General features: G+C 47.4%; 1 protein-coding gene across 3 annotated transcripts in view; it reads right to left on the bottom strand.

The window, feature by feature from the left end:
- Positions 1 to 829: 829 nt before the first annotated feature.
- Positions 830 to 15,367, bottom strand: part of LOC111859846 (protein diaphanous homolog 1) — a 75,641-nt gene continuing 61,103 nt past the window's right edge. For all 3 annotated transcript variants that reach the window (XM_072717477.1, XM_072717475.1, XM_072717476.1), the window contains 2 exons: positions 13,187 to 13,276; positions 830 to 2,568 (listed from right to left, as the gene is read on the bottom strand). In XM_072717477.1, coding sequence (XP_072573578.1) covers positions 2,396 to 2,568; positions 13,187 to 13,276 — 263 coding nt within the window. In that variant the 3' untranslated portion in view covers positions 830 to 2,395. The remainder of the gene's footprint in view (positions 2,569 to 13,186; positions 13,277 to 15,367) is intronic.

Genomic DNA, 15,367 nt, shown 5'->3' with positions numbered 1-15,367 from the left:
AGGCACGGTGCGGCGGACAGCCTGCCCGTCTCTTCAGGCCGCATTAGGAGGCTCGGGCTGGTATCATGGACCAGATGCCAGCACAAGGAAAACCCCCCCCCCCCCCATCCCATAAATCCCATAAGCTGGGGTCACTGTGGCAAGGCCTAGGCTGAACGCGACCCCTCAAAGTTAATTTAAATGATGCTCCCATGACTGGGATTATATACGCTTACATCAGTGGGCAAAACACTGACAACTGGCATTCCTTGGGGGGAAAACAACAAAAAGAAAGGCTTCGGCATTGAGAGAGATGTGCAGACTTGCTTAGAGACACAGTCTTTCTCAAGCTACTATAATGCTGAAGACCTACATCCAGAGAGACTTGCACTCTCAGCCTCCCCCTTGGGTGGAGATGGAAAACCTAAGGAAAGAAAACCCACACGCCGCATGCAAAACAGGTGTCTTTTTATAAGCCACACACTTTGTTTTCAACCAAGGGTTGTAACCAAAATACCAAATTAGAGTAAAAAACGTGGGCAGTTTACACAGACTAAGGTATGCGGTATCACGCTGGGCCAGATTCTACTCCGCTAAGAAACCACAGGGCCAACAGCAGGAGCCCATGTGTGAACTTTAATACGACAATGAAAGTGTATGCGGCGACATCCCACTTCCGCAAGCCTCAAGGCTATCAGTGCTGCAGGAGGAGGACCCCATTATTAGCACGCCAGGCCTGGAGTTAGCAACCAACGCAAGCAGAGCGACGGTCACATGTACTTAGCATTTCAGTCGCTGCTGTCGGGACGACGCTGCATTGCTGAAACAGAGGAAGCCGGGGAGAAAACTGTACACAATATTCAAGACACTTTATTGTATGGGACTGGAAAATATCAACTTAACAGGGTATCTAGGTACAGTAGATAGTTCAATATACAAATAATACCGCCGTGAACTGGAAAGTCCTGGTGAAGTCACAACTGGAATCCATTACTTATATTAAAATATTCAGAATAAAAATTGGTATAGAAAAGAAAGTTTATTTTAAAAGAAAAATAATCAAGCACTTTTGGCTTCTGAAAGTCAGCCAAATATTACAGTATTTCTTTAATTTCAACCAACTGGCATCAGGCAGACAATACTTAGATGATATTTCAACAAATGTGTTCTCAACAAGGCACGGCGCCAGGACTGGGTATAGAGAGCAACACTGATATCAGGCTGTTCATATATAGTTCTCTTTATAAACATACAGATTACGGATTTGACATTGGTCCCAGTTCTATGAGCCAACAGTCTGTATGGCTATCAGATCCCACAGTGACCCCTAAAAAGTAAAAAATGTTAACGAGATATCAACCCTTCACCGGTGTTGTGAAGGCGCAGCCTTGTCATGGATTAGGGTCTTACGGGAGCTTCAACTACAGCTGCTGTGACTGTTTTCCCATTCCTAAGTGCACTTCAGGGGGGTGACTTAAGGGCAGTGAGGGAGAGGACACCCCAGTGCTGGGTCAGCAGTGACCACTTTTAATCCTCAGTAACTGTACAAGCACTTTTGTACTTTTTTTCCCCCAGTGACTACTACTCCTTCTAAAGTAATATCCAGGGCCACCATGTTTCTACAGCGACAGCGGGTGACCAGGGATGACAGCGAAGTAACAGAACATCCAGGGCCCTTGGGAGGGGCCCCGCCATTACAGTGCCAGGTGAGCAGTGTTAAGGTGCTCTACGTTTCCAAAAACAGGATATGAAGGCACAACGAACATCAGCAACAATACTATCCCCAATACTGAAGATTATCATGGGAGACAAAAAAAAAAAGACATTCAAACTGTGGTGATGATCCAGCCCTTTATCACAGACAGCTACGAATTGTGGTGAAGATGTCACAGCAAATGGGGGAGTTCTGCCGTGTCACTGTCTCAGGGACACATTGCAGGTGACGGCAGTGGAATGTGGCACTTTGCACTTGTATAGTTGTACACAGATACAAGCAGGTGCAGCGGCATGATGTTAGAACTAACCAGACCTGTTGGTAACAGTCTGCTGTATGGTCCATTCCACCGAGCTCTCGCCAAGGGGAGAAGCATTCGGGCTGCCTGTCTCACACACGCATGCGTCTGTCAGGCGTGTCGGAATAGGACTACGCGAGATGACAGAGAGAGACAGAGAAAGAAAAAAGTGCATTATAAGAGAATGAGAACAAAAGTGAGATTGATGTGGCGCCGGCTCTGGTTATAGAGCAGGAGCTATGGAGAAAGTTACCCTACAGCCAGGCGAAGGCGCAGTGGAGAAGGGGAAGACGCAGGAACTGTTACACAAGGGGGATGTTGCAGGCAGCCTACTGATATGACCAAAAGTATGTCTGTCTATTGCCCCTCCATCTCTCTCAGACCAGCAGCTAAAAGGAGCTTCTTTAACTGGCACGGGACGGAGCGTCCTCCAACAGATCAAGCTCTAAGTCTGCCTCTTGCAGGACCTCTGCCTTGCTCTCATCCTTCTTGCTCTTCTTGGGACCGCTTGAGGTGTCGTCCTGCAGCAGCTCTTTGGCCAGGATGGAGGTCACAGCATTGCCAGCTCTTCGGTTGGCTGGGGGCAGACACAGACAAATCACTAGCTTAAAGCTATTGGGAAGGCAGAACAGACTTACCAGTGACCAATTGACCTAAACAAAACTGTAGCGGTGACCTCTCAGATAGTCATTTTTGCACAATGGAGGCCTTCCTCTCTTAAAAAGTCATGGACACGCAGATCGAAGAGGTAAACAGACAAAAACACAGTTATGACCTGGCAGGTTAAGCAGGTGAGGTTTCACTTCAGGTCAGAAATGCAAACCATAACGAGGCCTCCCCACACAGGAAGAACATCAGAAATGTTACGAAAAATACTATGCAGGGAAAAAATATCCCAAATCCATTATGGAAATTTTATGGCGGATCCATGGTGAAAGTTTCCTGAAGTAGCTTCATGGACCACTGAAACAATCCCAAGCCCAACTTAACCGCTGGACCCAATGGGACACCTAAGACGGCACATAAAACATGGACCTCTTAGCTCTGCAGTGTAAACACACGCAGCAAGGTACGTCTGGCAGCAACCACACCTACAAACCCATGACCCCCCCCCCTCTGTTAATATTAAATCATTTACGAACCCCTGAGACCTGGAGACCTCCCTACAGTTTTAGGGAAATATTTATTCATTCCAAACATCATGAAAAAACCTTGTATTTGGAAAACGATCTGGTGAGAGGAATAATGGCCCGCGCGTGTCTGCCTCAACAGAGGGTCTCTCCTCAGTCAGACTCTTCTCAATCACGGCCTAGAATGGATCATGCGATGCCATCGCCTTGGCTAACAGAGGGCTGTGCTATCCTTGGACCCGCACAATGCTGATCTGTATTCTGGGGTGACCAGCTGCACATGACTGAGGCGACTTCATTAGAAATGAATGAGCTCTATGACAGAGCTTCCTGCCACCGCGCTTTCAAGTCCAGTGTAACGTCCACGAAGAGAGTCCGTCTCACACAGATGCGCACAAAGCCTCTCTAACACAAGCGAAGAGTGGCTGCATTAATGAGACAAACACAGTGTTTATCAAACAGGAGTAGCTACGAATCGGAGAACGAAGTGAACAGGGAGAAGTGGAGAAAACACTGACTGACACAAGGAGCTGTGGATTTAAACAGATTCCGTTTAATCCTTGGGGAGCCAGCTGCAGTATCCCAACCATGTCACAGAACCTCGCAGTAACCAGATCCATTCTGGGCGCCTCAAACACATTCCCAGACCGAAGACAGGAAACAGAACTACAGTATAGATACAGTCACACCACCAGACTATGGCAGGCATACGCTCGAGGAAACTCACTGCAGAGATACAGCATCCCAGCACTCAAAAAACCTGCCCTTTTACAAAATGCAGGCACATTTGTGGCAGAATTTTAAACGCACCCTATGAAATTACGGGGAAGTCGGAGTACACGAATAATTATTTATTATTATTATTCCACTAACCAAAAAAAAAAATCCTATCCAAGATTCAAAGTTGATGCTAATCAGTCGTATCAGCTTGCCAGGTCCTTATAAAAGCAGCCCGGATTTTGTCAACGCTTACCAGCACACCAACGGGTCCGTCTGATGGATTCATTATGCTTTATAAAATACCGCCGGACTAAAACTCAAGGGTTTAAACCCGAGAAGGGCTTTGCGCCTGCAAATCACCAAATGCTTGTAACTGTAAGCCATGTGCAGTATCTATGAGATCTAGTTCAGATTGGCACTGTCCTCGGGTTCAGAAATATTCTGCGGGACCCCACAGTCTTCTGTACATTCATTAAGAGTATTAATGGTCTTTATTCCATTTGCTATTTAATGAGTTGAAGTCACCTTAATTTGTATGTCCACTCGCTACATTCGTACATGTTGTGACAGAAATTTCATGCCCTGGACATCCCACAATGTGCTTATAGCCCATCCAAACATAGAAATACATCAGCTATATTTACTTATCCACATATAGAAGGATATGATTATATTCACTCCTCCAGGCATACAAGTTTGGCTGACGGAATGATTACATTTATTTATGCCAACATGAAAGTATGGAATTCACTCATCGAAAATACATGCAGGCGTGTTACATGCTTATTTTAAAAGGAATGTAGTTATATTTATTCAACAAAAAAAGAAAGTGTACGGCTGTATCCGTATTTATATAGTGCGGTTACCGAGCATCACAGAAGACGCTGTTTGTTACCCAGGATTCTCGCCGAGAAGACGGCATTTTAGGGAGAGCTCAAGAGTGATCAGAACACTCCACTGCAATGCAGGGGCTTCTGGCACTGCGCTCGGGGGGTGACGTCACCACTAGGTACATGAGGCGTGACAAGGGTGCGCACGTGCACACACACACACACACACACACACACACACACACACACGTCCATGTGAACATGCGCGCACACACGCAGCCCCTGATGCTCCCCCAGCCTTGCCTCAAGAGCTGCTGGTGACACTGTGTGTGGCTTTAAGACAGATTTACACCCAGCAGAAGCCAAATGGGGGCCCTGGGGCAGTGCGCAGTGACTCCCCCCCCACCTCTCCTCCCCCCACGGTGCTCAGCCACACAAACCAATCGGTACATTCTAGGGGCTCTGCCTGGAAAGGTTCACAGAGACCTCTGTTTGGGCTGCCGATGACCGTTCTGCACTTGAGGGCCGGCAGAGCGCTTGTTTTGGGGACAGGTTGCAGCAGCAGCAGCACCGGCTGCCGTGTGCATGCGTGGGGAGCGGCCGGTGGCGGCGAGCTTGGCCTCCTTATGCCAGCCTTCGCTTCCCTCCCCCTCCTTCCACGCGTGGGAGGCTCCACTCACTGCTCAGGCTGGATTATGTAGGTCAGTGGGAGACAGCATGAGCGCCATCGGCAGCTCCGACACCTTCCACACACAGCGGCTGTGGGTTGTGTGTGCGTGCATGCGAGTGTGTGCGTGCATGCGAGTGTGTGCGTGCATGCGAGTGTGTGCGTGCATGCGAGTGTGTGCGTGCATGCGAGTGTGTGCTCATCTGAGGGTATTCTGTGCATGGACACATCACTGCATGCAAACACACACACAGGCATTCACATAAAAAAAATCCACAAAGGAAGCTATAAATCTACACGCAATAAAAACATATAGGTATACACATGCACAGAAATGCAGAAAACGCATGTGCATACACGGGAAGGCATGTGCACGCACATTCAGGAAAAGCATGCGCACACACACAGACACTCAGATGCAGGAAAGTTATACACCTACAAGGTGCTTGTAACTAATCTAGAGGCTGAACACATCCTGCCTATAATAATGCATTTGTGGGAAGTGTGTTTGTTCTCTGTTGCTCTGCCTGTATGGGTGGTAAGAGACGGGAGGGGTTGGTGGTAATGAACTAAGGAAGGAGGACTGTGGCTGCAGGGAAGCTTACGTCTGCCCCCTGTGGCAGCGACAGGAAGCATTCGGTTTACCCAACCCCGTCTGCCTGGCGGGAAGGGGTTAAACTCCATAATCTCTGTGACAATGGGAGAGAATCAATGTCGATGTGTGATGTGCCAGCAACCCACACGGTGAGTGTTTCAATTCACCATTTTCACACTCCATTTCAGGTAACCATGACACTAACAATGTAACATTGCATTTTAAATATCAAACTAGCTCTGGATGTGAAAAACGAAGGATCCTCATCTGTGTGTTCAACCAGACAACAACGAGCACATTAAAACGTCAGACTGGATAAACAGCAAAAAGGGAAAATATCACTTGTCAGAAAATAAATCAATAAACCTGCCAAGACTTGCTGTCATTTATGCTGTTTAGGTGTCAATGCTGAGAACAGCGTGCGTCACACTGTAATTATAACTCTCATGCTTTCTCACAGGCAATGAATTCACACTTATCTGCTTGATATGCTACATCCCAGAATGAGCTAGCACCAGACCCCAGCAATCACGTCCCTAATTACTATGCTACCTGCTACCTGATAATGGGCAATAAACGCCAAGAAAGATGAGGAAAAGACCTGAAAATGTATATGACTTGTGTCCAACCTAACATGTTTTGGATGGAGAGTGTTTCTTAATGGCAGGATAGTGACAGACCAGCTCACTGCAATCTGCAAAGTATGTGCTAGAAGGGAGGAAGTCGGTGGTAAAAGCAACCTGTCCCTGATGCAGACAGCAGGGCGTGACACTAGCTTAACTCTGCATATCAGGGGTTGAGCAGGTAGCATGGAGTAAGGCAGGGATGGACAAACACTGGTCAGACGGAACCTACAGGGCTGGACCGGCGCCCTGGATTTCACTGATACAGACAGACCTGCCTATTAGTTTCATCTTATGCACCTTCTCTGTTCCACACTTACACAAGGGTCATTCTGATAGGACCCAAAGAAGAGCTGCAGCGGGCATGCATGGATGTGGACATGCATGCATGGATGTGGACATGCATGCATAGATGTGGACATGCATGCATGGATGTGGACATGCATGCATAGATGTGGACAGCCTGCAGACATGTACTCCCCTGCTTCGCTCAACTCGCCATCCACATGCAGCCAACCACAAAGACGCCCAGATCTCCCAACGGCACCTCACACAGGCAACACACAAGCCACAGTCACGAGGAGGGGTCAACGTGCTCTGGGAAGCTTGTGCACAGACATGATCTCACGGGGGGGTGTGTATGTATGGACAATGTCTGTGTGCTTTACGGCACCTATTAGCTATTGTCACGCTGAGCTCACAGCAAATCAGAGACGCACACGGTTACCAGGCAGGTGTCCAAAATGAGGTCAGACAAAGATATCACAGAATCTAGGAAGGAAGCAGAACACATGGTCAGAACAGGTATGCGCATCCATGTTTGCATTTGCAGACGTGCATGTCTGCGAGTGTGTATAAAAGCAGGCTTCCACCCTAGAGAGGTGCTGTCCCGATGACAATCACCCCCTGCAAGACCTGAGAGAGCAGCAGGGACAGGGAGGAGGGGAGGAAAAGAGACAGAGCAAGGACGGCAGGCAGCATGGGACACAAGGCACAGGCCTCACCCCTCCCAGAGAGATTACACTTTGAAAAAGCTTCTATTAATACTAGCTGGCAGCTACAGAATTAAATTAACACCTTCTTTGTGTTAGAAGATTCATAAAGTAGTGGTTTTAGCTGAAACTAATTAAGAATTATGTAAATGACCCTAAAAGAATATCAGGGTCATTACAGATTTAAACTTTAAAGAAAATGAAGAAAAGCTACTCACCCCCTCAGCTGAGAGTATCGGCACAGTTCCGACAGACTTACAACAGACTGAGAATTCACTCCAAAGGTAAACGAGAGAGACATTAAGAATAGGGAGAAGTACACACAGAGCATCCATTCCCCATGCAGTATCACCACCTCCGGCCCGACTGAAACACAGGAGAATGGCAGGAATATCTGCTATTTTTGGATGCTTTCAGAAGGACATGGTTTTCATCAACAGCTAGAGGAAACAGGATCACTGGGCTAAGTCCAAAAGAAGAATGTGTGTGTGTGTGTGTGTGTGTGGGGGGGGGGGGAGGAGGACAGTGTGACTAGACCAAGGCCGGAACAAAAGGAGAACCATCATACAGCCACTGTGACAAAACTGGACAAACAGACGGAGAGCCCAGGAATCCTGCTGTCTAGACCCAGGGGCCGCTGTTTTCCAGAGGAACGGGGAAGCTCTATGCTTGGAGGCAGAGACGGAGCAGGACGTGGGCCTGCGGTGGCAGGGAAGGGGGCTCATCTGCTAGTGATTAGGAGCCGGAGCCCGGCCCACTCGGGGCAAAAACAACCTCCCGCCGAAATGAACTCTGCTGGCTGCTGATGAGCTGTGGAAAGTGTGAGTGCGCAGTGCGGCGCACTGGAATACTCTGGATGACTTCCACGTGAAACAGCTTCACGAAGTGCGTGTGTCTGCAGTAAGATCTGCTGAAGACAAGCTGAAGAACTAAGGGAAAATGGGAAAAACTGCAGTGTGAGCATGTGGCATAGGTGTGTGTGTGTGTGTGCGTGCGTGTGAGTGTGTGTGTTTGTGAGGAGTGTTTCCTCCCACTTCCCTCCCTTCCTCCCTCCCCCAATAAGCAGGAATAAAAAGTCTGACAACACTTCCGGATCCAGTGAGTCAGACACTGTATATATATGATCCACAAAAGAGAGTGGGAGTTGGGGGGGGGGGGGGAAGTTGGGGACAAATGAAAGAGACAGAGAGAGAGAAAACTGCCAGGTTTTATTAGTCAGCTGCCCATTTGAGCAGGTAGGCAGTCTTACTCACCAGATTACATATTTATAGTCCTAAAAATAATCCTAAATCTATTTATTCATTTTTGGAAGATTATCTTTTCCTTATAAATGGAATATATATATATTATATAATTTATTTACTCAGCCAGTCTCTCCATCCAATGCAATTTTGTCCACATATACAGTGAGATTTTTCATTTCAGCTGTTCAATTTAAGTATCGCTCTGATACAAAAATAGATATGTGAACAGTGCCGGCATGACAGAGGTTGGAACCAACCACCTCCAGGCAAGACTTTGTCTTCGTCGAACCAGGCTAACTCTTCCAGTGCAAATGTGCTAACAATTTACAGTCTCTGGTTGAGATGTCATCACTAAACATAAAAAAATGCCAGTGGGATGCTGGGCAGGGTTCAGATCCACAGCAAGTGGCTTGCATTGCGTTAAGCTGAGCAGGGACACCAATCGTGATTTAAGATTTTACTCCAGAACCAACCACCACTGCTGGCTGAGCCCGCAAATACCACCAGAGGGCACTTATCAGGAGGACCAGACCACACTCTCCCTGTAATGTGTCCAAATGACCAGAGTGCCTAAAAGGAAATACAAAGCAGGTTGAAAGCCACCAAAATTCAACTCGACCCCATAAAGTGCCAGGTGTGAAGATTCCCATTCAGGTTAGCGTCCGTGGAGCGTAGCACACAGAGTATGACCGGGACTGACATAAGCAGCAATACCACACAAGAGAGTGTTGATTCCAGCGGTATTAAAGCTCCCATTCTTTTCCTGAAGGCAGCTGTTGGCCCTATCGGCACGTACACACATGCAAGTATTGACATTTGAAGGCCTACAGTATATAGATATGCAAGGCTTTTGTACTAGAGCACCACACATAAACACACACACAGTGCGCATAACTGTAGATAATGAAAACAAGATCAGTTTGTAATGCTGACAAGGGCTGGGACACCCATGATGAGCCGTTTCGGGACAGCAGGCCTCGAAAGGCAGATGAGGGCCGGGGGCATAAACAGATCTGTCCCTGATTCGCAGCAGTGAGCTGGGACTGCTGTCACCCATTTACGGGGCTGAACATTGGCACCGGAGCCGTCCAATCAGAGTTCATTCCCCTCTATACAGAATTTAGTTTCAGCCAAACCTGAACACTCCTCATCTCAAAAAGTAGGCCTTCTGGATGCCAGTATCGGGAAATCAGGAGCCCCCATGTCTGGACAGTGGGGAGAGGAAATTCATATGCAGCTGGCTAGCAGCTGAACTACCACAGTACCCATGGGGACGTGGGTTTGGACAGGCACACTCCCAGGGTGACCTCACTGCCTCCCACACCCCACTTAAAAGGGAAGAGCACCCCAAGACACAGATGAACATCCATGACCTCTACAGCCATTCAGATCAAATCCTACAGCCCCTCTTGTGATCCATTTCCAGTTACTCACCCCTTAACCATGCGAGCAAACACTAGTCCTTTGTTTCAGCCCTCCACCCCGCCTTCCATGTCCAGGCCACAATGTAAGACCACTGGCCATTGAGTCACGTGTGACACGTATGTGAAAAATGGGCTCGTTGGCACCAGATAGACGAATCCATTTGGATGTAGCTGTCTGGTGGTGCCGCCTCTCATGATACAGGATCTCGGAGCTGCAGAGCAGAGCTATTTCAGCAGAAACTCAGAACACAATGGTAGGAGACATTCAGACACACAATGGAACCAAACAAATAAACAGAGACTGTTAGGCACGGGGTTTTTGCGTGAAGTAAAACAGCATGTGGCAGCTCTGTCATGTCTGGGGGGGGTTTCTGAAAATGAGGTATTACACAAAGTCATCTTTTAAAAATAAACTTCTAAGAGGAAAGATGATGGCCCTCCTACAAAAGTCGTAACCACAAGACGTGGAAGAAACACAGCAGTCATCTTCCCAAAAAAGGAGAGATGCAGATGTATTCCATTTGTCAACGGCAGCCTAAAGTTGGAATGAAATTGTTCTGAGGACAGAACTATCAGTGTGTCAACAGGACAGCAGAAACTGGCTGAAGACGCCCCACAAAACAGAGACACCAACTTCCTGTTGACATTTTTTCATATGCCCCATGTATGTTGAAGAGCATCTATTAAGTTCACAAAGTGTGCGTGAGTGTGTGGGCATGTGCCCTGCGATGGACTGGCTTCCCATCCACGGTGTGCCCCTGTTTTGTGCCCTGTGCTGCCTGGAATAGGCCCCAGGACCCCCTACAACCTGCCCAGGATAAGCATATAGAAAACGTTGAAGTCAATGCTTATAGGTCATTGTCAGCTAATCTCCAGAGAAATATGGGCTCATAGGGCGACAGCCAGAAGGTTGCACAGGTGTAAGTTCATTCAGCGTAAACACAGCTTTTACTGAGGTGACATTGTCAGAAGCATGCCTAATGAACCATCTGTCCCCCAAACTATTCATTTCAATTTTCAAAAACAATCCGCAAAAGCAATGTTAAAATCATTTGGCTCACACAAAAGCTGCGATTATGATTATATATAGCGGACTCTGACATTACAAACAACCTTTGTAACTGGAGGGTTTAATGTCGAGGCACTGCAGTGATGCAATCAAGGTGTCAGGATACATTTGGGATCTGGATTTGGACTGCAAAGCCCTGGGATACAGTGCTGAAACGACACAGTCCACTGATAAGGCACACTGGGGAGCGCTCTTCAAAAACGCAGCTGTTTGCAGTGAGTTCGGCCAAGGGCTGCCATACAAGGACAGTTGAAATGCTTTGACTCCCTTTAGTCACCAGCCAGTGGCAAGGAGGGCAAAACCTGAATATACACAGATAGCGAGGGAGACATATGCTGAGGAGTCTACAAATGGAATTTAGCAAGAACCAGTTTAATGGCTTCTTTTAAGCTCATAGGGTGGTGTGGGTTTGGAATAAATTCCACGTAAGTGTAGATGAGGCACGACCCATAAATTTAAGATCTGAGGGAATTTTCTTCGACACTGATTCAAGCCTGATGGTTATACTGCTTGTAGTTTGTTCCCCAGTTAATAGAAAAGTCTATCTTTGACTAGCAAAGATTTCTGAAGCAGCATGCTATAGCACCCAGTCACCTCAAAAAGAAAAAAACAAAACAATATAATTATTCTGACGATACGGAGAGTACATCTGTTTCACAGAGCAGGTAGCAGGCAGCACACGCTCCCGCATCACGACCTGGCAGCTGCCTCCGGTCTGATTCAGAGGCACCGGGGAGCTGGGGCTGCGGCTGCTATTTTCAGAGACTTCCAGCAGCTGGAGGAAACAGAACCACTGGACTGAGGCTGAAGAAAAGCGCGGGCTCTCTCACACACCCACCCACTCGGAGAGTTACATATACAACAAAGGCAGAGAGAGAGGGGGAATGAGGCCTCTTCATGCTGTTTGGCAGCTGGGGCCAGAGGCAGACAGGAATCATTGCTGGTGTCAGCGTATGAGCACCCAGACACACACACACACACACACACACACTCTTCAGGAAAGGGCAGAGAAAGACACGGCTTTAAAACCTGAGGCGCGTACAGTGTAAAGGCCTGTTGAGGTGTTAATTAGCGTCTGCCCTGGGGTGGTGTGTAAACCGCAGGCTCGTCGATAGCCTCTGATCCGCAGTGTCGCAGCCCAGAGCTCCTGCTTTGCTAGTCTGTTGTGGGGGAGGGCGGAGAAGTCGTGACTGGACCCCCCCAGGGGAATCTGTCAGCAGGAATGTCCTGAACTGACTGCAGTGTCCCTTATAATCTTATATACCCAATCATAAACTGTGTGCATTCATCAGCTCGCTAGGAACAGGATGCCCCCTACTGGTCACCCAGTTTGTGAAAAAGAATTTGAGCATGTGGCATGAATGATGGCAGATTATGATTCCACATTACATATCTGCCTATATATCTTGGCTGACCACAGGAAAGCGAGTCGCACTGTGAGTCCATCGCGCCAGTCTTTAGGATTCAAATGCAAAACCATGCATGCGAATCCCATAATATATGGAGATCGCAGGCCATTTCCTCCGAGCTTTCCTGTGGGACATTTTTCTCCCAGTCTTAAAAAAAAAAACAAAAAAACACCCCTTTCTCATGAACTGGATTACTGCTACACTCAACATTGTGAACGGATGCATGTGCCACGTGTGCGAGCGAGAGCCTCAAACGCAAGAGACTTCAGAGGTGTGCAAGCTGTGCACCCCAATAAACCATCAGGCTAACGCTACGGCTAAAGGCACACAAACTGCTTTTAAGTTTGAGACCGGAGGCTTCCCAGCAGGGAGAGGTTCTATCCAGGATCTCTCACTGAATCAGAGCCCTTTCAGGAGAATGTGAACAGAGGCAGGGAGGCGTGACGTGCCTCCGGACGCTGAGTGGCCCCCGCTGTGGGGAGCCGCACTCACCGGCTTGCCGGGGACCCCTCTTTCTCCTGAAGGCCGCTCCCGACTGCAGCGCCTCCAGCAGGCCATCCATGATGCCCGTCTCATCACCATCTAGGAGGGAAAAAAAAAAACACACGCACAAGTATTTAGTCGCGGTCAGGGAAAGATGCCACAACGCAAAAAGCAGGTGTGTGCATGTGCACACATATACACACGCTGGTAGTGAGGAAAAGGTCTATAGACGAAGAGCGAAGCTCCTTCATCATCGCAGTTCAGCAAACAGAGAAGGTGCAAAGAAGGTTTTCATTGTTCTGCAGAACAGCCAGTACACCACAGGCTTTACCACTTCCATTCATTTCATAATCTGCAGATTTTTTATTCTCGTTAAGCATTGGAAAGTCGAGTGAATGGTGGTGATTTCAGGTCCAGAGAGTACAAATCCAGCCCAAGGTTTTGTTTCAACCAACCAGTTAAGTACAAAGAGTCACAGTCTCAGAGGACTCAACTGGTTGGTTGAAACAAAATCTTGGTCTGGATTTGTACTCTCTGGACCTTGAATCTCCACCTCTGGAAAACATAAGAAATAAAACAAGTTTCCTTTATGACATGGAAGGACTATGTAACAGAGCATGCCTGACGTCCTGTTAACTGGTTGTGGGGGGATGGCAGAGTCACATTCTAAGCTGTCCTTTAACTTTAGATGCACTAGTTAACTGTTCATTCCCAGGAGAGCAGTATTTAATGTCCCTTGTGAGAAGAATGCCTCGAATTTTCCCTGCTGTTATAACTGCCTGAGGAGGTTACTTTGACGAATGAAAGATGACTTTTCTTGCTAATAAAGGAAGTCAAATGGTGAACATACTGCAAATGTATTTGTTAGCAATGAATAATGAATGTATTATTAGTATATGTTAAGTGAGAAACATGCAAACGCAGAAAATATGCGTGTGTGCAAGAATTTTTTACTGGTAGTGCGGCTGTTCAACACCCTTGGGCAGCTGAATCCTGGGGGAGAAAAATAGCTCATTGTGCACATGGAGCACAGCGTAAATCAGGACAGCACCCCCCATCACTGGAAACAGTCCGTACTATTATATTTCCTGCAAGAAAGAAGCACACACCCTATATGCAGGGTGAGAATGAGTGCTTGTACAATTAACTACGCCATGCAGTGAATAAGCTGCTATACTGACGTTTGATTGTCTGTCTCTTTCCCGCAGGAGGATGGAGTGGTAGCCAGTGTTAATCAGTGACAGTGTTGGTGGTTTACGAGATAAAACCATAAGAGTATGTAGGTGGAATGGCACAGCCCATAACGGGCCAGCAACCACGAGCGGGGGGGGGGGGGGGAGTCAAATTTACGCAGGCGAATGCGGTGCGGCAGGGTCCACATTAACCCAGATGTGCAACGGCCCACTTCTGCTACCAGGAAACACAAGAGCTACACGTGGATACACGATGCCACACTGTTACGCCACAAAGGACCCAGCAAAGGACGCGCAGGGTGTGTGTCAGGGTAACCCCGAAAGCCGACAGATGGCTCGCATTACCGCCACTCTCATGACGGGGTTAAAGGAGTTAAATCCTTGGAGTCTCTAGGGGGATTCTGCAAGCACGCATGCTCAGTACACACAACCCCCCACGGACAAACACATGTACAGATGGAACACAGGCTACCAGAATTAGCCAGGAACTTCCCATGTGGTCTACATATACCACCTAGTGGTCAAGGTAGGCAACTGTATGTGTTAAATTATTTTAAAATATTTCTGGTAACCCAGCTTATATGGCTCCTTATTCAAGCCAAATTTTGACCCACTTCCATAATAATCAAGTAAAACTAGCCTTCAGGAAACAGAATTAAAGGATAAGCCTCAGCTTGCTTTGTAGGTCACATATAAATGAAAGATTTTTTTCTGACATTAGGAAAAAAAGAGACTTGTTTCAGCCATGCTTACAGAATGATCTAAAGTAACACTTAAAAATATACTACTCAGAATCAGGCAATAGTGCTAAGAGGAGGCGTATGGGTCACCTTCATGCTCAAACAGGTCATATGTGCATTACAAAAATATAAACATCTGCTGCAACTCACATGGGTTGTCTTCCTGCTTGTGGCACAAATTGCTCTTAAAAGGTAAAAATATGCACCATGTAACCAAATACCATGAACGACCTAGCTTTAATAATAGCAAGGCGTAA

Source organism: Paramormyrops kingsleyae, chromosome 10, assembly GCF_048594095.1.
Source record: "Paramormyrops kingsleyae isolate MSU_618 chromosome 10, PKINGS_0.4, whole genome shotgun sequence".
NCBI lineage: Eukaryota > Metazoa > Chordata > Actinopteri > Osteoglossiformes > Mormyridae > Paramormyrops > Paramormyrops kingsleyae.
Note: the sequence above shows the minus strand (reverse complement) of the source record. Positions and strands in the feature narration are given on the sequence as shown.